Genomic DNA, 25334 nt, shown 5'->3' on the forward strand with positions numbered 1-25334 from the left:
CGCTAGACGAAAAATTTGTTACACGAATTGACCCGTGGAACGAATTAATTTCGTCTAGCGAGGCACCACTGTATTGTGTCTGTTCAGTTAAAGCTGTAGCTGGTGAATGAAAGAAAGGAGTTCATGAGTACAAAAAGGAAGACAGAGAATAACTCAAAGGTGTGCTGAGATTGGTTGATTGATTGATTGACCTAATGCAATTGAAGACTCGCCCTTCTTGTTTAGGGGCTTGGTTTATTTACAGGATAAGTAAAGCTGCAATTCTATAGTCACTTACCTGGGAGTGAGCCACACTGCAGTATACATATATCATGGCATTAGTCATCTTTGCTATCTTAGAATAATTTTGGCCCTGATCCTTGGGAAGAAGGGAAACAGAAATGGAAAACAATGCTGTCAGTGACGGGATTGGGCAACCCTGGTCTGCCTTAGCTTCTTCTTTTTCTTCTCTTTCTTTAACTAACTGTTGCGAATGCCATATATTCATAGGCAGATGGCAGAGAGACTGAACAGGAACTTATTTCCACAGCTTCCAGAGAACTGGCAAAGCCTTGCCTCGTGATCCCAAGAGGATGGGGGAAAAGGAGGAAGGAACAGTGGGCGGCACACATTCTGCTCCTGAAGCAGCTTTAGCTGGGTGAATAGGAGGATCCCACTGAAACTCACTGAACTGGTGCTGAGTGGCCAATTGAGACCCAAAGTCAGTTGGGAGCCTCTTCTTGGTGATGCAGTCTGGATTGTACCCTGACCCTTTGTGCGAGGGAGCAGCTGGAAATTCCAGGTGGTCGTTCCAGTAGAGCAGTGGTCCTCAACCCTGGGCCTCCAGATGTTTTGAGACTACAATTCCCATCATCCCTGACTACTGGTCCTGCTAGCTAGGGATCATGGGAGTTGTAGGCCAAAAACATCTGGAGGCCCAAGGTTGAGGACCACTGCAGTAGAGGACAGGTAATCGTGCCCTTTGCTATGCTGTTGCCAACTGAGTTGGAAGGTGGAGTTATTAATTGCCCTCTCTCTCTCTCTCTCTCTCTCTCTCGTGTGTGTGTGTGTGTGTGTGTGTGTGTGTGTGTGTGTGTGTGTTGAAGTAAGTAACCATTTCCTTTACCTTCCCCACTCCAATTCCACTTGGCTTCCCTCTCCTTCTCTACGCAAAGCAGGGGATGGAGCAAAAAAAGAGAGGACAGATTAGGAAAATTGTTTGTTACGCTCTTTCCCCAATACACACACCAGTTGTAGATGCTTGGGGTGAGCTCAAATGCCACCTTTAAGCAACCACTGCTGTATATATTCTTTCAATTAGGTCTAAAAACATAGTTCACCCTCACTAAGGAGCTTTATGAGGCAATGTAACGTCAGTCAATAGCTTGTTACTGCTCATCTTGTGAGTTCGGGCCATGAAGCAAACAAAGAGCCCCCAATCATCCTTTGGGCTGGTATGCAGTGCAGACAGGCCTGTTTTGCCGCCTGGAACAAGGTTCTGTCTGCCAGGCAGCCCTGCTGGGTAAGCAGCAACACTGAACAAGGCTCAGTGAGCACCCTTCACAAGTACCATGAAATGGAGCTGTTTGCCGAGATATAAACTCATGCTCTCATTATAAAGAAACATGTTTGGGTCAACCTAAAGAAGCAGTAGAATCTTCAGCTGTTGCAGAAAGTAACGTTAGTCAGAAAGAAATACACAGAAACACACAGCTCCACCTGTTTTGCAAATGCCCACTGCTCAATGCACCAATTCTGCTTACTGCTCAATGCACCAATTGGGGGGGAATAAAAGCTGAATCTAAACCAGTCTCCTTCGGAACCTCCCCCCAGGAAATGCACTTTGTCTAAATAAACATTGCAGATATTGGTGCAAAAATTGCTTTCCATGAAGTCGTAAATAAGACCACCCCATCCAGGCATGCTCCGTAGACTCCCATAGCCAGTGCCATGCATCGCATGCATGCCTGTCTCTTCCACCATCCCTCCCTATTCTCTCTCTTTCCCCCTCTCCCCTCCTGTTCTTAGATTCTGGTTGTCCCTCTGGTTTTTCTTCCCACCCACCTCTCAAGGTAGTGCCTACTACCCCTCACTATGCACAACGACACTGACAGTAAAATTATCCACTGTATCATTTGCACTACCACTGCTAAACATTTTATAGATTGCCAGCAGGGGGCTGGATGCTAAGCAGTACACAGAAGCAGCAGACTGTCTCTGCACAGACCTGCTCTTCAATCTACAGTAGATGCACAAGGAAAGGAAGTGGTGGGGTGAGGGGAGACCAGGACTTTACAATGCATAGTTGTGGGAGGTAAAATGTTAGTGGAGGAGAAGGTAATTTAGGATGATGATAGGATGATGCAGAAAAGTCTTTGTATATAAAGAGGGACTGGAAGAATAACTCGAAGCAGAGCAAAGTAGCTTAATGAAGGCTGAAGGGGATAATTCCCAAGCATAGGCAGCAACTAGTAAAAGGCACATAATGCTGGCAATATTGTTGCTAGGTTGCAATCCGGTCTCTTTTCAATTCCCCAATGCAGGGGGAAGGACTATAGGTCAATGGCAGAGGGCATGCTTGACATACAGAAGACCTCACATCTCCTCTTGAAAAAAAGAATCAGGGTAGGGTGGCAGGGGATGTGAAATGCACAGCCCAAGAAGCTGTGCCAGTCAGAGTAGGCAATATTGTAGTAGATGGAGCCAAGATCAGGTTGCAGAGGATGGGAAATAACCTTTGTCTTAGGCCGTAGAAAGCTGCTGCCTGTTGAGAGAAGATGATACTACCAAGATGGATACTGCCAAGATGGTATGAGACAGCTTCCCTATGAGGTAGGGTAAAGATGGCAGGACCTGAGAAGGAATGAGCAGGATGAATTGGGGCTGCCTTGTCTTCCATTACAATGGTGAATCTAAAGATATAGACTAGATCTCTGATTTGCAATCCTGGGTGATTGTTATCAAGAAGGGGAGTTGGCAACAGTTGAGGGTGACAGGTGTGCTCAATCAAACTTCCATGGCAAGTTCTGGTTTGGGTCCATATTGCTTGGGGGTTGAGCATTATGCCCTCACTTGAAAAGAAAGGCAGGCTAGATATGTCCTAAGCTGGATTTTCTTTCAGGCCTAAGTTCTGTTCAGATTCTGGTCTGGTACCCAAATGTCAGTGAGAACAGAAGCCCAGTTTGAGGGTGGAGGAAAAAACCAATATTGAATTGCTCTGGTCAGACCTCACCAATTGCTCTGGTCAAACCTCACCTGGAGTATTGTGTCCAGTTCTGGGCACCACAGTTCAAGAAGGATACTGACAAGCTGGAACGTGTCCAGAAGAGGGCAACCAAAATGGTCAAAGGCTTGGAAACAATGCCTTATGAGGGACAGCTTAGGGAGCTGGGTATGTTTAGTCTGGAGAAGAGAAGGTTAAGGGGTGATATGATAGCCATGTTCAAATATATAAAAGGATGTCATATAGAGGAGGGTGAAAGGTTGTTTTCTGCTGCTCCAGAGAAGCGGACACAGAGCAATGGATTCAAACTACAAGAAAGAAGATTCCACCTAAACATTAGGAAGAACTTCCTGACAGTAAGAGCTGTTCGACAGTGGAATTTGCTGCCAAGAAGTGTGGTGGAGTCTCCTTCTTTGGAGGTTTTTAAGCGGAGGCTTGACAGCCATATGTCAAGAATGCTTTGATGGTGTTTCCTGCTTGGCAGGGGGTTGGGCTGGATGGCCCTTGTGGTCTCTTCCAACTCTATGATTCTATGACATTATCCAGCTAGTTCTACCATAACCATTTGGAATATCACCATAACCAAGAGTGGTTTCTGCATGTTGGCAAGTCACTACTATTTGTGGATAGCTCCCACTATTTAAGTGTAAAAAAACAAAACAAGTAATACAGTACCTGGATTGGGAATCTTTGATTTAAAAAAACCCAAAAGAACAGCAGCTAGATGGCAGCATTACTACATTTTCTGACAACAGTGCAGCTTCATTCTTTTCAACATGTTTCAATGTTATAAAACATTGTGCCTAAACTGCCCTAACACCCAAACATTATCCATGGGCCACCTTGTGTGTGCGGCCACTATTCTAATGTTTATGCTTGCAAATTAGGATTACTCTAAACTGAAGTCGTGGTAATAACGTGGTGCTTCACCACTGTTAGCCATGCCAGGTAATAACTGTGTGCCTGCATAGTGAGGAAGAGACAAGGGCTGTGTTTGCCTTTAAACAAATTCACCTCTCCACTCAGTGCTACAAAGGGTAGGTGCGCAGCATCCAAAGAAAGAGGAAGGGAGGAATTCAATAGAATTTACAACCCAGGGATCAAGGATACAATTTACAAACATATGCTTGCCTGTCTTTCTGCCTCATTTGGGTTTTTGTTAATCGAACACAATTAGTTGAAACACGTTCAAAAATGAGGCATTGAGGGTACTGTTCCAGTTCGCACCATTGCAAGGTTTTAGAATAGAAATCTGAGGACAGTACTCATGTCCCTCAGTCACAGTGATAAGCCAAAGGCGTTGTCCTCTTTTTAACCAACAGTGCAATCCTATACACTGGGGCTTACTCCTTCATGGAATTCACTGGAGCTCACTCACAGGTGAGTAGGTACAGAGTTGCTGCCTTGAGCTCTGGCTTGGATAGCACATGGTTATCTTTAATTAGATTTAAGAAAATTAAGAGCATTGAACAAGTCATTGATGATTACAGTGAGAATTTTTATTCAGTGAAAAACAAAAGGTTCAGTACAAAACTGTAAAAAGCAAACTATTGAATTATGCTATTTAGAAGAAAGTAGTTGCAGAAAAATGCACACACAAAAATAAATGAAATAAAACTGAGCAAAGCCTGATTGTGGGGCAATCACAATTTTGTATTGCAGATTTGCCATTGAGGACTATGCAAAGAGTTAAGTGTTTGCAAAAGTAAAAACTTGCCTTTTCTCTCTTAAACATACCAGCAATGGCCATATCACATGGCTGTGCAGAGGCAAGATTGATATGTGTGCTTAACTCAACAAAATGTCACACACACTTTGCTTCTATTTATAGTTCCTCTAACATATAGATGGGAACCCTCCAGCCCAGGCATCCCCAAACTGCGGCCCTCCAGATGTTTTGGCCTACAACTCCCATGATTCCTAGTTAACAGGACCAGTGGTCAAGGATGATGGGAATTGTAGTCCAAAACATCTGGAGGGCCGAAGTTTGGGGGTTCCTGCTCCAGCCCATGAGTCAAGCTAGCCACCAGACCTCTGAGCTTTCCCTGGGCCGTGCCCACTTGTCTGAAGTCATATGACGTCAGGCACAGGACAGGTAAAGCCGTGGCTGCAAATGAACAATCAGGAGCCTTAGAATACATGATCAGATTCACTCAGGTGCATCTGATGTCTGCCAAAATCAGTGACCCTTGAATTTGGTGCCAGATTTAAACAGTACCATGTGGAAGCCACACTTGCAAAAGAACAGCCAGGATTGCATTCCAAGCAAGACTCCCTGTAGTTCCCTTTGCAAGTGTGGCTTGCATTTGGCTTTCTTTACATTTGCTGCCAAATGCAAGCCATGCTTCTTTCAGCCTGGCTCAAATCCACTTGATGTCATATGACATCAGGTGAATGACAGATTATCAGCCCAGCCCTCGTGTCAAATGGGGAAGGTGGGGTGGCCGCAATGTGATCTGGCCCTCCAGCTAAAAATGGTTCCCCACCCCTGCTCTGAAAAGAATATATCCTCCTTGTATGTTGCCATTTGAAATAATAGTGAACCTATAGCACCTAACACAGCACAGCCTCCTTGTCCTTCTGTCTTAATACACTGTCTAGCATTCAGGAAGGTTGAATGCTTCTGCAAACTCATCATTCTCACACCTTCCTGATCACTAGACAGCCTGCCTTCTCACCCCACTATTGCTTCCCCCTCATCCTCTGGCTGGGGAAAGTTAATCAAGTGCCTGAGATGTGAACAGGTTGCAAAGATGTGTTTGCTACCTGCTTAGTTGGGGGAGTCAAGCGCACTTAAGCTGCATTTCTGATTCCCAGAGTCTCAGGGCGGCCGATTTCTCCCCTCCTCCTATGTTTGACAGGGTTGATTGTGAGGCCTTCTGGGAACATGAGCAGCACTGTATGGCACTCAGATTCCATATTAGAGACAATCCTTTCATTTGTTGTGCAATAAGCTAATGCAAGACTATGTATCACACATGAAAATGCTTTAGGGAGCTTAGGATCACTTGGTGATAAAAGCTATCATCTTCCATCAGTCTGCTGGGGAGCTGCAATGCATTCCAGGATGAGGAGGGGTAGGAGTAGGGGAAGGGAAGCAACACAACTTGTCCCACCAGGTGTCTCAGCAGAACAGTCTCCTTTTGCAAATCCATCGGTAGGGAAGGGAACATACAGCGGAAGCCCATGTTCCATTGGGGTGCATGACGCCACATTCCTTTTCAGCACCCATCTGTGGCTGTCCTATATCCCAAAAACTAGAAAAGAGAGAGAGGGATTGTGGAATAATTGTTATCAGCATAGAACCGTCAACACCACCACAAAGCTCCCGAAGTCTGGCTAAAATCTTGGTATCAAAATCTAAAAGGCTGGCAACATCACAAATCTAGAGTCTGGTTATTTCATTATACTGAACACTGATGTCCCTTGTCATGTCTTAAAGCAGGCATCACCAAACTACGGCCCTCCAGATGTTTTGGCCTACAACTCCCATGATCCCTAGCTAAGAGGACCAGTGGTCAGGGATGATGGGAATTGTAGTCCAAAACATCTGGAGGGCCGAAGTTTGGGGATGCCTGTCTTAAAGGTTACCTCCGCCCCTTGCATTTCTTCAGCACACACAGTTTGAAGCCTATGGGAATGTGCATCATGAAACGGTCCATTTTTAACATATAAATACTTTAAAATGTACACTCACGCTGTAGATATAAGCAAATCGCCTTCTTTCCACCTCCACTTTCCCTCCTTTTCGTTGTACGCTGCACCCAGCCAGTATGTGCCTGCATGGTGGATGTTATCTCTCAGGAAACCCTGGGATGAAAAATAATCTAGATTACATTTGAACTGCAACCCTAGAAAAAGTACTAGAGCAGGGGTAGTGGAGCTTCTGACCATCATCCAGGTCCAGACCTCAAGGCATCCAAATCCAGCCTACAGAGGTCTCCTCAGGCCACCCCCCTCTCCTCACTAAAGAGCAAGTAGAAGGCAAAATGTCACTGAACTCAGAAGGACACATTTCCAATGAAAGATGGTTAAGGAAAGGAAGGGCATATTTCTTTCAGTTTGAAAGCACATCAAAGTGCAAGTAGATAAACAGGTACTGCTACAGCGGGAAGGTAAATGGCATTTCCGTGTGCTGCTCTGGTTCACCAGAAGTGGCTTTGTCATGCTGGCCACATGACCTGGAAGCTGTACGCCGGCCAATAACGCGAGATGAGTGCCGCAACCCCAGAGTCGGTCACGACCGGACCTAATGGTCAGGGGTCCCTTTACCTTTACCTTTAATCTATAATACTGGAATACTTCTTTTGAATGGTAGAGTCAAACTATGCAGGGGAAGCGTTGTACCAAAATGCCCTCAGGGTGTGTTTGGAAGCAGTGAAAGCTAAGGAAACAATTTTTTGGCAATCGAATTTTTGGAGGGAGAAAACAGAATCATTTTTAAAGGAACTAGCTTACCAGGAAAAGTTGCTGTGGCTGCCCCCCCCAAAAGCTTTCTGTCTAAATCAGGGGTTCCCAACAAAATTTTCTCGAGGACCCCTCATTGAGCCGCTATTGTGACAAGGACCCCCATTAATTCCTAATCCTAAAATTAAAAAGTGAGAGCCAAATTAAGAGTATTTTTATATTTTTATATTTATACGTTTTTTACAGTTACAACAGAGTACTCCATCAGTTGGTTTTAATTTTCAGTTCTTAATGAGATGAACCACTTTTTAACCAACGGTCCATTTTTAACTACGCGAACTGTAGCTTCCGCGAAAAACAACGCTTTGTTTACAAACACTACTGTTTTGCAAAGAGGAAGCGTGCGCCAGGGAGGAGGGAGGGAAATGGAGAAGACAGGGTACCTGCGCAGTAGCGCACAAATGAAGCCGACACGCGCAAAGCATCTTGGGGAGGTGAGCGTTAGTAGAATGCGCGCGCTGCCTCTTTGCAAAACAGTAGTGTTTGTAAAGCACCACCTAACGGCATACAGCAGAACTACTGCCTCTATCTAATTCTAGTTTTGCGCTAGACTCTGCTCATGCAGGAAGCGGCCAAAACAAAAAATATGTTATCATACGAAATATATTTAATATATTTTTTATTCTAATAGCATCTTGAGGACCCCTCTGGCATAGCTCGCGGACCCCTGGGGGTCCGCGGACCACCTGTTGGGAACCACTGGTCTAAATAGTACCCAGGGAACACCATGCTAATGGCAAATACCCCACAAGGAATGGTGCTCCACCTGATCAATAGGAATGGGCAAGAAATTGGGTTCAGTTAGCATTGTAAGGTGAGCCTACTTAATTTGCACTTCCTGAAATACAAGGTGAACCAAAACACAGCTATATTTCAGAATTCACACTTCTCTGAATTTTATGTTGCAGTTCTCCAACAAAATATTGTGTACAAAAATGCATCCTATTTGTGCATAAAATGCATATATTAATTAAAATGGCCATATAAAAATGCATTGTATTAGGGGGGAAAGTTTGCAAAAATGTCTATATTATGGAAGACTGCACCCAAAAATCTGTAGTTCTGATAAATTTTCATGGGGATTAAAAAAGAAATCACAAACTGATGTGAAATTGTGGAGAATTAAACACCGGAAAAAATGAGAAACTGTCAGGAACAAAATGGGCATGTCTGTCCATTCTGAATTATGATGATGTAGGAAGACTAACCTGTTCATCATCAGACCAAATGCTGACCAAATAAGCTCTTTTATAAATGCACTGCCACAGAGCATCGGTCCAGTTTTTCGCCTCTTCTGAAATGTAATAGCAGTTCTTCTCTTTAGTCTTCCAGTCCTTGGGGCACGGATGAGAGTAATTTCTGCTGCTACAGATGAATTCTACAAAGTAAATGTAGTGCAACCCTCTATTAACACTGTACCCTACTTGGGGACTTCAGATTATACAGCAGCAGCCGGCAATTAAGCATGTCGATGGGCTGCCACGTTCCAGAGCCATGGGGAGAAGAGTTGCCCCCGGGCTAGGCCTTCAGGGCTGCGGCGACACCACCTTCTCGCAGCTGGCGAAGGGACACCTGCACCTGGGTGGAACTCCCACCATCCAGAGCCTGAACTTTCCCCAGCCCACACCAGTCCTTCCCCAGCAGGGAGGAGAGCCACCCGCTCGCCTGAGAACTGCCAGTGCCCACCCTGCCAGTGCTCACCCTGTGCGGCCAAGGAGAGATGGCTGGGGAAGGGCTGCATTTGGCACTTCAGCCTGTTCTGCACTGCCCTCCTCCTAGGCCTGCAGCAGCTGTGGCTCCGGTGGTGCTGGGATTCTACCAAGCCTGCCAAGGAGCGCTAGTTGCTGCTCCCACTAGGAGCTCCCCGAGCTGTGAGGGTGAATGTGGTGACTGGCAGGAGACCTTCATGATGAGTGGCTGCAGCAGGGGCACAGCCAAGTCCACCTGTGGCCCCCCACATGACGCCCACAATTAGGTTGTTGTTGTTTAGTCATTTAGTCATGTCCGACTCTTCGTGACCCCATGGACCAGAGCACGCCAGGCACTCCTGTCTTTCACTGCCTCCCGCAGCTTGGTCAAACTCATGTTCGTAGCTTTGAGAACACTGTCCAACCATCTTGTCCTCTGTTGTTCCCTTCTCCTTGTGCCCTCAATCTTTCCCAACATCAGGGTCTTTTCCAGGGAGTCTTCTCTTCTCATGATGTGGCCAAAGTTTTGGAGCCTCAGCTTCAGGATCTGTCCTTCCAGTGAGCTTATTTCCTCAGGGCTGATTTCCTTCAGAATGGATAGGTTTGATCTTCTTGTAGTCCATGGAACTCTCAAAAGCATCAATTCTTCGGCGATCAGCCTTTTTTATGGTCCAGCTCTCAATTAGGTTAGGGGGCACCAACTTCGACTTGCCCTGGGCGCTGCCAACACATATTGTACCACTGCCCCCCCCCATTAGAAAGAGGAAGCCCAACATAGGTTTGCAACTGCTCAGAGCATAATGTGGGTGGAACTGGATTTCTCCTCTCCTTTTGCTACCACACGGTTCAGCAGGAATTCTCCCTTCCTCTCCTACCTTCCTAGTGATGGCACTGCTTATTTCTGAAGCTGTCTGGAACGTCTCCTATGTTTTTAGACCCCCAGGATGACCAAGCCAGAAGTAAAATAATCAAGATAAATAATGTTTCCAGGGATGTCTCACCTGTGACATCCTGCAGTTCACTGAAGTTGTTGCTTATGGTTCTTTCCATAATCTTTTGTGTCGCCTGCACATAATCCAGGTCCTTCTTCACTGAAAAACAAATCAAAATGTCCACCAAAAAAAGCAGTGTGTTAGGGCCATAGGCTACCATTCCTGCTTTGCTATTGATCTAGTAGTGTATTGAGAGTTCAGACTGTCAGTAGTGATGCCACAAATACCTGTTATCAGCTGCCGGTGAGTGGCAACTGCAGTCCAGCATGACTGGGGCCTGTGCTGGGGGCCATTACCCTGCCCTGCACGGCCATTGTGGGACATCTCAGCCTCCACCTTACGTATTAAAGAGCCACACTACCTACCTCTCATCAGCATCTCTGATTGGTTCAAGTACAGAGCTTGCATCTCCTCTGATAGTCCGGAGTCTGAAGAAAGAAAATTAGACATTTTTTTGTTGTTTTTCTCCTTTCTGTTGTGCTGTAAACATAAACCTTGCTTTGAACCATGTTCTCCTTGCATATACTCCGGTGGCCTTCATCCATATGCAGAATATGCTTCAATTGGGCCAAGGGATTTGTTCTTTAGACCTTTCCAGTGGCAGTAGCAGCAGATTCAGGCAAAGGCGGCAGATGCTAGGTCACTGGGAGGCATTTATCACTGGTTCCTTCCAGTTCAGGGTGGCTTGGAAGGGAGAGTGCATTGGAGAGCAGTAATCTGATACCTGGATTTGAGAACTGTTCTGGTTGCTCAACAGATGGCTGTATTTTAATGTGCATTTATTGCAATGTGTTTTTATTAGTATCACATTTCCTTAAGTGGGTTGCCTTTGAGGGCTATAAACCACTTCGGTATAGATATGATATGCAGAATATAAATGTTGCTAAACAAAGAAACATAGTATCAGATTTTATTCATTAAAAAGCAAGCATTTAAAAAAATCTATTTTTTTAAAAAAAAAGTGTTTTAGAAATAGCTTTCAAAGCTGAGTCCACTCGCAAGTGGGAGCCAGGTGAGAGGAACAGTACTAGGAGCAAAGCCAAAGGGAGAAAGGTTAGAAAAGACTATTATCACTCATGCAATCCCAGGAACCAATTATGTATAGCCATGATAGAATAATAGAATTGTAGAGATGGAAGGTACCCCCTGCAATGCAGGAATCTCTGCCCAAAGTGGGACTGGAACCCACAACCCTGAGATTAAGAATGCTCTACCGGCTGAGCTATCCCTCATGGATAGTTTTCCATACAGGGCAGTATGCCTAGATTCATGGGTCCCCATTTCTAACCCCTGCAGTTTCTGACAATTCCATTTTCACCAGAGATGGGGGATCAATCTACAGTCCTCCAGACATTGTTGGACTCCACCATCCCTGACCATTGGTCATGCTGGCTGGGGCTGATGGGAGTTGGGATTCAACACAATCCGCATTCCTGATTTATACAGACTTCCTTTCATCACTTACACTTCCCCAGGACCAAGAAGAGTAGCGCTGACAACACCACAAAGCAGATGACTACCAAGACATAAAGGATGCGAACATGAATTCTTCTGCTGTCTTTCCTTTGTGGAGACTCAGCATTGGCAGGAGCTGTAGAAGTGAAGATTAGTGGAAGGATTTTATTTGCAACATTAAAAATAAAAAAACAATATAAAAACAAATAGTTACCTCCCCTTTTCAAATGAAAAACAAAGGAGATCAAATTCATGAAACATGTATGAGTGAGAACAGTGAGTGTGCAGGTGTTTGTGCACAATCACAGCAAGGTTGCCAAATTCTATTCTGGGTTCCAGGGGGAGACAAGCTGTCTCTGTGCATAGGCTGGGCCACCTCAACTGAAGAAGGAATAACAGAAATTGGAAAACAACATAAATTAGTCTGGACAATGCTCCTCTATCTAAAAATTTTAACTTTTACCTCTTATGTAGAAAAGGCCCAAAATATTAGATCTTTTAATTTTTTAAAAAAGTACTGTAATGCTGATGGTGAGGGTAAATCAGTACTAAACCATCTAAAACATTTTGCTTTATGCTTGGTTAATGCTGCTGCTGAGGACAATTGGACCAATCTAAAAGGAATGTACAAACATTTTATTCAACTGAGGCAAATGAATATTAGAGGAACTGTATTTGTCATTGTAAGCTTCAAGAGTCAAAAGATGCTATCTAGAAATACTACTATGTCTGGCCAATGTGATTAGCCTCCTGGACGACTTGACTGGCTATAACCTGCTATTGCTTGGTAACCATAAACCCTACGGCTGATTATGGTACACAGTATTCTCTGATTTCTGCAACTTCTCCCCACCCCGCAATTCCATGTCGCAGATCCAATTCACTTGTTGGGATAGGGTTGCCACCCACTGGGAGAGTTATGTGTATAAGCCCCAATTCGTTAGAAAATCGAAGTACGTAATAGTCTCAGAAAAATAGGGGGTATGAGAAAGAACATGTAGACTGTAAAAGGGGATGGATGGGAATCAGAAGCAGACGGAACAAGAGTTTGGTGGGAGGAAGTGGGGAATTTTATAAGTCATATAGAAATAATTTAGAGCCCACAAAGGAGTAATTGCTCCCCCACAATCAAAACTAAGGACGGTAATGGTCCTGAGACTGGGTGGGAGGATCCTGAATCTTTTCCTTCCTATTATGATCATGGGGATCTAAGTGACCTTGCAAAGGAAGAAGTCTGTGATGTGTGGAACTTAGGAAGCTGCCGTTTATCAAGTTACACTATCTATCTCATCCAGTACTGTCTACTGGCAGCAGCTCTCCAGTCTCAACCAGGCAGTGGTTTTTGACACCATCTAACTGGACATATCAGGAAATGGTAACTGGAGGTACCAGGGACTGAAACTGGGGGCCTTCCGTGTACAAAATATGAGTTCCTCTACTGAGCTGAAGCCTCAGCCCCATGACAGTGTAAAATTATACAATGCTATAAAGATTATTGCTCTTTATACCAGTGTAAATGAGACAGAATTATGGTCTGGTTTTATGTGAGTTTGTCTGGTGACTCAGGGAGTTTCCTTCTTGCTCTCTGTGAACCTAATTGCATATTTAATAACTGGAAGAGTTATGTAAACAATGAAACACCTGTGAGAATTTACACTGTATAAATATTGGAAGAAGTGATGTAGGCTAGCCAAAGCAGCTGCTTAATAATATGTTCAAATTTTAACGTTAAGTGGCTAAATTAATGAGATCGGATTTATGCCATAGATCAGCAAAGATGAGATACTACAATAATATCAAAATTTCCAATTCTGTGTCCACTGACGCTAAAGGAAAATGGAGGACCATGAACAGGAGAGAGATGTTGCACTCGTTACCTGCTTGTGACCTTCCCAGAGCCACCTGCTTAGCCATTGTGGGAGTCAGTATGCTAAACTAAAGAGATATTTAGTTTGATCCACTAGCTAGGACTCTTCTTATATTTTCGTGAAACAGCTTTTCCCAGTCACAAACTAAACATAAGCAGGCTTGTGAGGAAATGAATGTGTTTTTTTTAAAAAAAATATTATTATTATTATTATTATTATTATTATTATTATTATTATTAGCATTTTATTGTTAGTCTATTGGCAGTCCTTTCATTAGCCCCTTCCCTCCTTCCCATTTCTCTCTTACATGTGTGTGTGTGGGTATCTATGGTATCTATGGATAAAAAGCATGTGTCACACAGTACACTTCTGATTTGCAGGTGAAACACCATCAGGGTAGTCCAAGTTGCATCTAGATCATCTGAAAACCCAATCCCCACACTTCCATTTTCCCTCCAGATTCCAGCACCTCATATATTATTTGGGAGCTGCTTCCAGCCTCCTCCTTCTCTGTGGCTGTGCTCAGCTCCGTGCTTGGCCTCCTCAGGAGGTCTTTGGACTTGGGGGGGGGGGCTCCTCCCAAAAATTGGTGCCTCTGACCAGTGATGTGGTTTGCTGCTACAGCTGGAAATACTATTTAAACATTTTACTAAATGTAGACATTTCCAGCTACTGCAGCAGCAGTGCCCTCCTGCCCATCTCTCTCAGAATACACCACTCTGAGGAAGGACTCCCTTGGCCCTTCCTCAGTGAGGCAGGGAGGAGGTGGTGGCCAAGAGACCTCCAGAGAAGCTGTCACAAAGCAAAAGTAGAGGGAGAGGAGGAATGGAGCTTGTGGTGCAGTCTCTTGCATTGGTTCTGCTAATCCGTGGCCCCTCCAGATATTGTTGGATTCCAGTTCCCATTATCCCTGACCATTGACCATGTTGGATGAGGCTCATGAGAGTTGGAATCCAACAACACTGTGGGGGAGGCGGGCAAAGATTTGCTACCCCTGTCCCAGAGGAGTTTTACTGCCTGTTTATTATTGTGCCCCAAGAGTTATGTTACTGCAACCTTCAACCATAGACCACCTTCCTTCATGGTGTGGAGCTAACTTTCCAATGTGTGGAGCTAACTTTCCAATGGTGTGGAGCTAACTTTCCAATGTGAGGCACATCCAGGGTGTTGAGGATGGGTGTGTTAAATGTGAGCTATGATTTGAGATTAATACGGGATCTATTGTGCATTTGGTTACACAAAAACTAACCAACACAGATGTAAGAAGAAAAAACCTTGCCTTGTACATAAAATCTTGAACCACAATTTAGCTGAGTCATCACATATTCTAGGGCTGTACTTATATGTGGAACCACATGGTGCCTCCTTGGCTTGGGAAGTCCCCTTTTTGTATATGATCTTGCTCAATAAAATTAAGGATTTAATTGAAGTCTTCCCCATTATTGATAGTGGTGTTCTGTAATTGTGCGACCTTCGCATGAGGGGTCTCTGATTCACATCTGTGAGTTACATCTGGCAAGAGGATTGCTGCAGCCCTAGATTTGGTGGAACCCTCTGTTCCCAATGCTCACTCCAACCAGTCTTTTCACAACCAATCCATCTCAGGAGCTTGGAGGTGGGTCTCCTGAAGAACAGCCATGTCAGTTCTTACCCAAGGTACCTGCTGATACTTGCAAATTTTCCCTTTATATTAAAAGAAATTATATTTAGCCCAGCAGTAAGATAGGATGGCTACGGGTTGAGTGCACACATGATCTAGATGCCATTTGGAATACATACCACAATTTGAACTGCTTGTCGCTTCATCAGAAGGAAGGGGATTGATACTTGAATAGCTTGGGCTGTATCCAGGATCGACGACTATACAGTACAAATTCAGGAGTTAGGTATTAGAAACAGAGAGCACACCACAGACATACAAAGTCGATAAAACTGTCGATGTGCATGAAAAATGCAGAATCACTCCCTTTTTCCTTACTCCACCATGATGAAATCCACCAGCTATTCAACAAGTTAGTAGAGGGACATAGACATGCTTGTGAAATGTGTCAGTTTCAGCTGAATAGTCAACAATTTTAAAATGAGTCTGTAAGAGCTTGCAGTTAATTTAATGCATTGGCCACATTCTAATTTGGACCCTAAGAAGTTTCACTAAAGTTTCAAACTGTGTGAGCAGGTGGGGCTGCCTCTACACACCACATTTGGCATAGTTCAGTTCTTGAAGGCAGCTCAGTGGGGGAGAGCTGGTGAAGTTGAAGGGCAATGCTGCACTGTAAGAAGAGGGCATCAGTTTAATGGGGCAGCCTTTGTCCCATTTGTCCAGGAGCTCATGTTTCACACTAGCTGCTTGACAAACAGCAGCTTATGTTGAGTGAAATAAGCTACATTTAGAATTTAGACTCCAGCCACATTTAGAATTGACTATAGTCTATTCGAGTGTCTGGTTCCTCTCCTCCTCCCATTATAATTGTGTGTGAGGCAGGCATAGGCAACCTTGGCTCTCCATGTTTTGGAAATACAACTCCCATGATCCCTGACCACTGGCCCTGTTAGCTAGGGATCATGGGAGTTGTAGTTCCAAAACATCTGGAGAGCCAAGGTTGCCTATGCCTGGTGTGAGGGAACAGATATCTTTAATATAGAAGACAGAAATGAGGAGAAAAAGAATAGCTAAACTTAGAGATTCCGCCTTCGGGGGGGGGGGAGCAGCATGATACAATGGTTGCACAATTAGACAAAGGCTCTGAATAACTGTTTTGATTTTGTTTGCTTAAAATCGTCCAGGATTTGTAAAAGGAAAGGCTGAGAGAAATAACAGAAGTACAGTACTTCTTCAGACAATGCTGAATAAATGTATGGAATTCACCACCACAAGAAGTAAAGATGCTCATAGCTTAGATGCCTTTAAAGGGAGATGAGACCCATTCATTTGTTGGTGATAGTTCTGTTGGTGGTTACCATGGAACCCTCTACGGCAGGGATGGAGAACCTGTGTCCCTCCTGAAGTGCTTGGACTCCAACACTCATCAGTACTAAGCCAGTGTGTCTGCGAACAGGGATGATGGCAGGTGGAGTCTACTAGAGCTGCCATTTGTCTGGGTTTTCCCAGGCACATCTGGGAATCGCTCAGAAAAATGGGTGGATTTTAGCTGAATCAGCAAAATGTCCGGGAAAGCCTAGACAATTCGGGGAAAGCCCCAAAATGAAAAGAAAAAAGGGGGGAAGGGGGAGCTCAACAACTTTGTCCGGATTTTCACTATTGGGAATATGGCAACCCTAGAATCTACCAACTTCTGGCTTCCTGTCCTTGCTCTATGACTCATTTGCTGAGACAGGATCTCTCCAGCCTTTCTAATTCCGTAGTTCATAAATATCACAAGCTGAAATGAATGTCTCACTAATAATCATTTCAGCTTTAGTGGTTAACAAAACTGCCCTTGCTTTAGCAAAGACTACCACCATGGCCAGTGCATGCTAAAGAAGACTAGAAGACTGAGGTATTTCCCGCACCTTTCTTAGCATCCATGCCTCTTCTGTCTGCCAAAGGTGTTGTCTGACTTGCAGGAATCACCACACCCCCATCATCATAATCGTCATCATCGTCAAAACTGTTGGGTGAATCTAAAAACAGAAGAACACAGTTAACTCTGAAAATGGAAACAAGCTGCTCAAACTCGCGTTTTTGTGTGTGAATTATTTACAGACTGTTTGAGTCAAATTAGCAAATCCATTGGGTGTGTCTGAAAAGCTGGGCTTTGAGTTTATCAAGGCTTGCCCTTGAATACAATAGTACAATTCCAGCATTCAGCTTTCTTGCTATGCACAGTCTAACTAGGACAGTGGCCCTCAAATGTTTTTCTCTGGACTACACTTTCAGAGAGAGAAATTGCTCATGCCACACCAATCTTTTTATTGATTAGAAACCAAAAAGTAAACAGCAACTAGCAGTGCTTGATTTACATAATAGAATTTGCTCTCATTTTGAACAGATATCTATCCATATTTTGAAAAACAAAATAATATATTACACAGAAATGTTTACATGTTTCTTTGATTGTCCTTGAATCTTCCTGCCACATTTGCCATCTCTCCCTTTGAGAACCACTGGACCAGGACCACCTCAAGGCTCTTCGCTGCCCCAAGTGACTCCCACAGAGGATGAATGAGTTTTGTCATTGCAACGTCAAATTCAGATGCATGCTATCAGAGGCTCCACCATGACAGCACTTTCACATGATGTGGTGCGTCACTGGTGCCTCAAACAAATGGCTGCCTTGCTTGTACAACTGGGCCTTTCCACAGCAATGGAATTGCTCCCAAATTAGATTGCTGCTGTTAAGAATGTGTTTTCTTTAGCAAAGACATTCCACACCCCTTTATGTGGCTTAGGCCAGAAGGAAAAAGTGAAATCCTGCATATATTTCGGTCAATAACCAGTCTCAAATTTACCATTCTTGGGCAAGGTGATTGAGCGAGTGGTGGCTGAACAACTCCAGGCAGGCGGTTCCCTCACTGCGAGAAGGAAAGCTACAGGGAACCAGGCAGAGGGCCTTCTCGGTAGTGGCACCCGCCCTGTGGAACGCCCTCCCATCAGAGGTCAGAGAGATAAACAACTACCTGACATTTAGAAAACACCTAAAGGCAGCCCTGTTTAGGGAAGTTTTTAATCTGTGATATTTGATGTATTTTAATGTTTTTTGGGGAAGCCGCCCAGAGTGGCAGGGGAAGCCCAGCCAGATGGGCGGGGTATAAATAATAAATTATGATTATATTATTATTATTATTATTATTATTATTATTATTATTATTATAGAAAAAATCCTGCTTGTTGGCTTCCTATGGGCATCTGTTCAGTCAGCATGTCTTTGGTCTGACTCAGCCACTTCTGCTAACTAACACACTTCCCAAGTGATTAGATAAATACAAACATTACACTCCAATACATAAAAAAACTGAAGTAGAAAACTGGGGTGGGTGAATATGTCAGTTTGGGTTTATCTCCGTTTCTCATTTTTCCAATCTTAAATTGAGTTCTCCACATTTCCACATCAGCCTACCGGTATGTGTGTGGATATATATAACAAGTCCTCAAGAAAATTCACCAGAGTTTTAGTGCACATTTCTCAAAGTATACACATTTATGTATGGAATTTCCCCTAATGCACACACCTTTGCCTGCAATTTCCCCTACTGTAATGCATTTTTTGTATGTTATTTTCACTTCTATATAGAGTGGCTGGGAAAACCCAGCCAGACGGGTGGGGTATAAATAATATATTATTATTATTATTATTATTATTGAAAAGGTTTTTGCCTAGTTAAAGGTAAAGGGGCCCCTGACCATTAGGTCCAGTCGTGACCGACTCTGGGGTTGCGGCGCTCATCTCGCTTTATTGGCCGAGGGAGCCGGAGTACAGCTTCCGGGTCATGTGGCCAGCATGACTAAGTCCCAGGCCGTCTTAAGCGTAGCTGGCACCCTGGTGCGAACTATCCCTCCGGCGCCCCGCCCCCCCTGTTTCCGAGCTTGCGGCTGTCTGGCGGACGTAGCACGGCTTTCGCGGGCAGCACCCCCCTGGTGACCCGGCGACCTGCGCCACCCAGCCTTGCCTTAGGGCCGGCCCTGACTAAGCCGCTTCTGGCAAACCAGAGCAGCGCACGGAAATGCCATTTACCTTTCCGCCGGCGCAATGCCTATTTATCTACTTGCACTTTGACGTGCTTTCAAAATGCTAGGTTGGCAGGAGCAGGGACCAAGCAACAGGAGCTCACCCCGTCGCAGGGATTCAAACTGCCGACCTTCTGATCGGCAAGCCCTAGGCTCTGTGGTTTATCCCACAGCACCACCAGCTGTGTTTTTCAGTTCAGATACTGTTTCTTGAAGTGCAAATTATGGGTGGAATTCAACACAGTGCTAAGGTGAACATTCTATCTGGGTGAGGACTTCTCGTTGCACAGCAGAACATTCTCTCCCTCTCCTCCCCCTTTGTGCCCCCTAAATCTGTTGAGGAGTTCCCACAAACCTCTGAGGCAGATTTGGGGAGCACTTGGGGTGCATACAAGGGGGAGGGGAGGAATCCCATTGCCCAAGCAGAATCCTCAGGGCAATGGGATTTGTTAGTAGAACATTGCCCTAGTTCACATTAAAGGCAGACCAAACCAAACTTCTCCCTTACCCCAAAGTACAACCTGCGCTAATTTCTAAAATAAAGTATCAAAGCAGCAGTAAAATATACAGAAGCAAAAGGGGTTATATCTTATTGCCATACATGGAGAAATACAATATAGAAAAGGAATTGTCTGCTTAAAATACAAACATAGCTGTCAAGTTATCCCTTTTTTAAAGGGATTTTCCCTTATGCTGAATAGGCTTCCTCGCGAGAAAAGGGAAAACTTGGCAGCTATGAATACAAAACACTGGATCATTGCAATTTTTCTTTTGGGCACTGGGAATCCAGGTTTGGGGAGGGGATTTTTTTTGCAAAGCACATAACATATAACCAAAAGTGCAAAATGCAGGACCAAAGCAGTAATAAAGCACAAGATAAGCAGATTATATTGGAAGTTCATATGGCAGAAAGTCAGTCTTATTGTGGTCACTTACAAAGTGCACCGTCAATTCTTTTCTTCAACCTAAGGGACACAGTGCCCAAGGCTCGCTTCATTGCTTCAAGTTACGGGCATTTGATCAGCAAAGTATTTCTCTGACAAAGCAAACTACAACTAGCTTAGGGAGGTGATGGCTGCTGACATCAGCACTAGCAACTAACCAGAAGTAAAAAAGATCATTAACTTGGGATTAGAATGTTTATAGAAACGAAGTCCAGTTCTAAGGAAACACAATAAGGTTATTTCAAGACTACCACTGAGTGGGGCCTAATTGCTGAGTTCACCTACAATGAAAACATTTGTAATAAATAACTTCAGTGGTAGTCACCTGCAACAAATTGTTCAGGACCTGAATGTGGGTCAACTTTATTTATTTATTTAATGGAATTTATATAGCGCTCGATTTAAAAAAAACCAAACTTCTGCAAACTCAAAGCAGCTTGCAAAAAGAATAACACAATGGAATAATCAGTAAAGACAAAAGTCTAAAGCAACTATTTAAAACATTCAAACACTATTTAAAAGCAGATTAAAACATATGTCAACATTATACAGATTTGGGCAGGCTTGCTTTAAATAACAACAACACGTTTTTATCAGGCACCAAAGAGAGTACGGTGAAGGCACCTGCCTGATGTCAACAGACAAGGAAGTTCCGAAGTGTGGGAACTTCTAAAGATCGAATTCGGACAAATGCAGGATGAATATGATGTGGCACCTCTAACAGTGCCAGTTCCACAAATCTAAGTGGCCAAGTGAGCATATATAAAGTGATTATGCAGATAAACTGGTCCCAAGCTTTATATGCTAATAGTAACACAGTTTGAACTGGTCCCAGCAGCCATTGCAGGTTTCTGAGCAGGGGTGTTATATACTGACCGGGTCTCATTCCTGTCAGCAGTTGTGCTGCAGCACTCGGCACTAACACAGCTTCAGAATCAAGGGCAAGGGAAGCTCCACACAGAGTGCACTGCAGTAATCCAATCTGGAAGCAATCAATGCACCAACTGCTGTGGCCAGACTTTCCCGGCCCAGGAACAGCTGTAGCTGTTGTACCAATTGCAGCTGGTAAAGGTGCCTCTAGCCACTGAGGCTACCTGGGTCTCCAGTGACAAAGCTGGATCCAGAAGCACCTCCAAACTGTGAAAATGCAAAACAAGGAGGAGGGCAACTCCGTCCAGGGTAGGCTATTAACCAATTTCTTGGACTCAGGAACCACTCACCCAGACCCTCCAACTGTCCCTATTTTCCAGGGTCGTCCCTGATTTAGAGAAGCCATCCAGTTTCTGATTTGATCCCAGAATGTCCCACTTTTCCTTAGGATGTCCCTATTTTCATTGGAGAAATGTTGGAGGGTATGGAGCTATCCAACCCCCAAGCTCTATAGGGAAGGCTTTTTAAAAAAAAATGTTTAATGTTTTATTATGTTTTATATATATTGGAAGCTGCCCAGAGTGGCTGGGGCAAATCAGTAAGATGCGTGGGGTATAAATAGTAAAATTATCATTATGGAATGATATGTCCCTATTTTCATCGGAGAAATGTTGGAGGGTATGCTCACCCACAGTGCTTCCACCTTTCCAAGATTCAAGCTCAATTTGATTTTCCTCATCAATCTCACCACTGCATCCAGACACAGGTCCAGGGACTGCGCAGCCTCTCGCTATTGGAGAAATTACGGAGAAACAGAGCAGAGTGTCATCAGAATACTGATGCCACCTTGCCCCCAAACTCCTAATGGCCGCTCTCAGTAGCTTCATATGGATATTAGATAGGATGCCCTGTTGCACCCCACATCACTGGTAGAGAAGCTATGGAAGAGCAAAGAACTCTCATAGATCTGCGGCACTACTAGGAAGAAGCCTGTGTCTCGTCTTCTTTGCATACTGAGAGCACCGTCACGAGCCTGTCAAGTGCAGAAGCACGACTGAGGCTGAAGAACAGAAGAAAGGAAACATACTGACTCACCTGGTTTGGGAGGCAGGGGAGGTTTTGCTGGCTTAGCAAGTGTGTAAATCCCTGTAGGAAAAGGGAGAGGGAATAGAAAGCGTTCAGGGAACTGATACTTCTTGAAGATGACATCTCCATTGCTAAAGGAATGACACTGGAATCTGGACAGCAAGAAAACGACTGAACCTGGACCAGCCAAAGGAAGTACTGTGATGCCCCTCTTATGACCCCTAGGATCAAGGCCAGATTAAGGTTTCCCAAATAAAGCCCCCCTCCCCACCCCCGCAGAAAATGCCTGGAATAAAGAAAACACATCTTATAGGTATCTTAAAGACTAACAATTTTATTATTACATAAGCATTCATGGACTACAAAAATTATACTCCAAACATGTTCAGTTTCACAACCCTCGGCAAAACACAAACATTTCAGCAACCTTAATAAACAAAACCAAAATACTCTGAGCATATGCAGTTTCATATTTGAAACTCATTTCCCATTGTGTTTGCTCCTTTCCTAACTTGGGTATGTCACTCTTTATAAAATAACATTAAACATTATGGGGTGTCTGTATTTAAGATCTGTTTTTTTAAATAAAAAAAATAGTTGTTTTTTCATTGATACCAAACACACATACACAGACCTTTGACTCCTTTTTGACAAGAAAGCCAAGGCTGCAGTCATTAACCCTCTGACATGGCAATTCACCCTATTAAACATGAAGAGACTTACTTCTGAGTTGACGGGTAGACCACTGTATAGTAAGTTAACTGCACAGTGAATTCTTAATGACCGGGCAACTTATTGTGCCGTTTATTTGGAGAAAAGAACTTGTAGAGAGCACATTATAACAGAGAAAGCAATCAAAGGAAAGAGGCATTATGGTTGTTAGGAAGAAAGGAATGGCAAAGGAGGAATCTAGCAGACCTTTAAAACTATGTAGATTCAGAGATCTAGAAAATGAAAGTGCACTAAAGTGGGGGGAGGGGACAGCAGCTTTTTAGGACCCCAGGGATAGCCTAGTACCCAAATAACATACGTAGTTCTGACTTCACTCATTGCCTTAAAACAGTGCTTTTTTCTTTTAAAATGTTTAGGAGTACTCTCATTTTGACTCAAGAAAACCACCATTTTATAGTTCAAATTGGAAATAAAATACAGTAAATGGACAAAAGTACAAAGATTCACAAAAAGTTCAGGGGTATGTGTACCCCTGCATCCCCCCCAGAAAAAAGCACTGCCTTAAAATACTGAAAGGAGGGAGCAGCCACGCTGTTCATGGAGATCACTCAGAAGGGTGATGCACATTTTGTTTTATAACTTTCCTTCTACTAGGTGTAGAAGCTTACCTTTTCCCCCAAAGAAAGCTCAGAGCATGGGCTGTGGTACAACGACACTATTTCTAGGGTTGCCATATGTCCTCTTTTTCCAGGACATGTCCTCTTTTTCATGGGTAGAGTTGTCATAGTGATCCATAGTGAAAAGCAGAAGTTGGCAAATGTGTCCTCTTTTTTGCCCTTCAAAACCCTCTATTTGCCCCATTATAAATGTAGCCATGACCTCATCCACTGCTGGATTTCCAAATAGGCAGAGCAGGCACCAGTCTATGGGCCTTTTAGGGGCCCTGTGTCAACAGATTGAAATAATATTGATTTGATCTTGAAATAAAATTACAATCAAGCTTTCTTAGTTCAATGGTATCCCACTAGAGTGGGGGGGCCCAAAATTTCGACCGCCTAGGGGCCTTCACAGGGTTTAATCCAGCACTGGCCTTGTTCCTTCTGGGTACAATCACACTCTGCTGTTGTGGCCGACCCAGAGCTCCCCTGTCCTCATTGCTGTCTCACTCTGCTCCACTGCCACTATCCACCCCCACAAGCAACCCCTGAATAATATATACACAGGGCTGTATGTGTGTGAACTCTCAACAGTGAGATCAGAAGGAAATGAAATGCAGAAAAGCAAAGACTGCAATAATTGCATTAACATAATAATCACCACCTGTACTTTTCTGCATTTCATTTCCTTCTGATCTCACTGTTTAAAATCCCTCTTGCAACCATGGTGCATATATATATAGCATATGCCTGGAATTCGGGATATTTCATGTCATCGGGCTCACAATCAAAAAAGATACGACACATAAGGAAAAAAGAATGGGAGGGAAGAGGGACGTGCAAGCTCAAGCATAAGTTCTTTATTTGTTAGCCTTTAGAGTGACATAAAACTCTATGCTGTAATCCTTTCTAGTAGGTAAACTTTCCCAAAGAAACAGGGAGCAAGCACTGCAACTTCCCGAAATTCAACGCAGAAAACAAAGGCCCACTCACCCTGGGATGTTGTCATGCCGGAACCTGGGGGGGGGGGAAGTCTTGGGAAGCGCTCAGCAAAGCAAGGAGCAGGCGGTCCCCTAAATACAGGAGAACGATCCATTCATGCCCTTTCCCTGAGACTCGCTGCAGTAGCAGTGCCTGATGCGGAGGCAAGAGAGCTCAGAACATTTGAGTCAAAGGGAAGTGAAACTGAAGGGCCTCTAAGATGCTCCTATTTGGGCAAGGCACAGCAATGAGCACCTCAAGTCTCTTTTTATCTGGAAGATACTGTAGAAAGCACCTCTTCGGTCTTAGACATGGGAAACATGCAAGGGATGCGTGAAGTGACTTGGGGTGGGGGGGAATTTAAAGCAGAAATTTCTTAAGAATTACTCTCAGAGATAAATATTTGTACACAGGGCCAGATAGTTGGGCGGCCATGTGTCTTACTTAACAGAGGACAGGCCTCAATTTGAAGGCGTCCTCTGCTTGAAGGGCTCTCAGGTCCAAGCCCTGTTTAAAGATAAAATAAGAGCAGGAGGGGGGAGCAGGAGGGGTCTTGAAGGTGACCTTCAGCAATTGGCACCTGGACTGCAGGCTGAACTGCCACGCAGGCTAGTCACAGTCTTCCCAACGATGGTGAGAAGTATTGTGTATACTATCTAAATTGTAGTAACTACAGTGGTACCTCGGGTTAAGAACTTAATTTGTTCTGGAGGTCCGTTCTTAACTTGAAACTGTTCTTCACCTGAGGTACCACTTTAGCTAATGGGGCCTGCTGCTGCTGCGCTGCC

The 25334-nt window shown here is 44.1% G+C and overlaps 1 protein-coding gene across 2 annotated transcripts; it reads right to left on the reverse strand.

Moving 5' to 3' along the window:
• Nucleotides 1–4686: 4686 nt before the first annotated feature.
• Nucleotides 4687–20412, reverse strand: LOC118081494 (CD209 antigen-like protein C). Of its 2 annotated transcripts, XM_035107982.2 has the most exons (9): nt 20274–20412; nt 17183–17293; nt 15452–15532; nt 11815–11940; nt 10715–10777; nt 10359–10448; nt 8878–9047; nt 6900–7012; nt 4687–6459 (listed from the first exon to the last, which is right to left on the reverse strand). In XM_035107982.2, the coding sequence occupies exons 1-9, from the start codon at nt 20332–20334 to the stop codon at nt 6327–6329; spliced, it is 948 nt and encodes a 315-aa protein (XP_034963873.1). In that variant the 5' UTR covers nt 20335–20412; the 3' UTR covers nt 4687–6326. The 2 variants fall into 2 exon arrangements, with proteins under 2 accessions (XP_034963873.1, XP_034963874.1); XM_035107983.2 differs by lacking the exon at nt 15452–15532.
• Between the last annotated feature and the right edge of the window lie 4922 nt (nt 20413–25334).

Source organism: Zootoca vivipara, chromosome 2, assembly GCF_963506605.1.
Source record: "Zootoca vivipara chromosome 2, rZooViv1.1, whole genome shotgun sequence".
NCBI classification, from domain to species: domain Eukaryota; kingdom Metazoa; phylum Chordata; class Lepidosauria; order Squamata; family Lacertidae; genus Zootoca; species Zootoca vivipara.

What these genes read in the sequence shown, in the direction of transcription:
- LOC118081494 (XM_035107982.2), bottom strand. Translation starts at nt 20,334, where the DNA reads ATGAAGCGAGCCTTGGGCACTGTGTCCCTTAGGTTGAAGAAAAGAATT. An exon ending in ATCAGAGATGCTGATGAGAG is followed by an intron (nt 10,449 to 10,714) that starts GTAGGTAGTGTG and finishes TTTGTTTTTCAG; the next exon opens with TGAAGAAGGACCTGGATTAT. An exon ending in TGAACTGCAGGATGTCACAG is followed by an intron (nt 9,048 to 10,358) that starts GTGAGACATCCC and finishes TTTACTTTGTAG; the next exon opens with AATTCATCTGTAGCAGCAGA.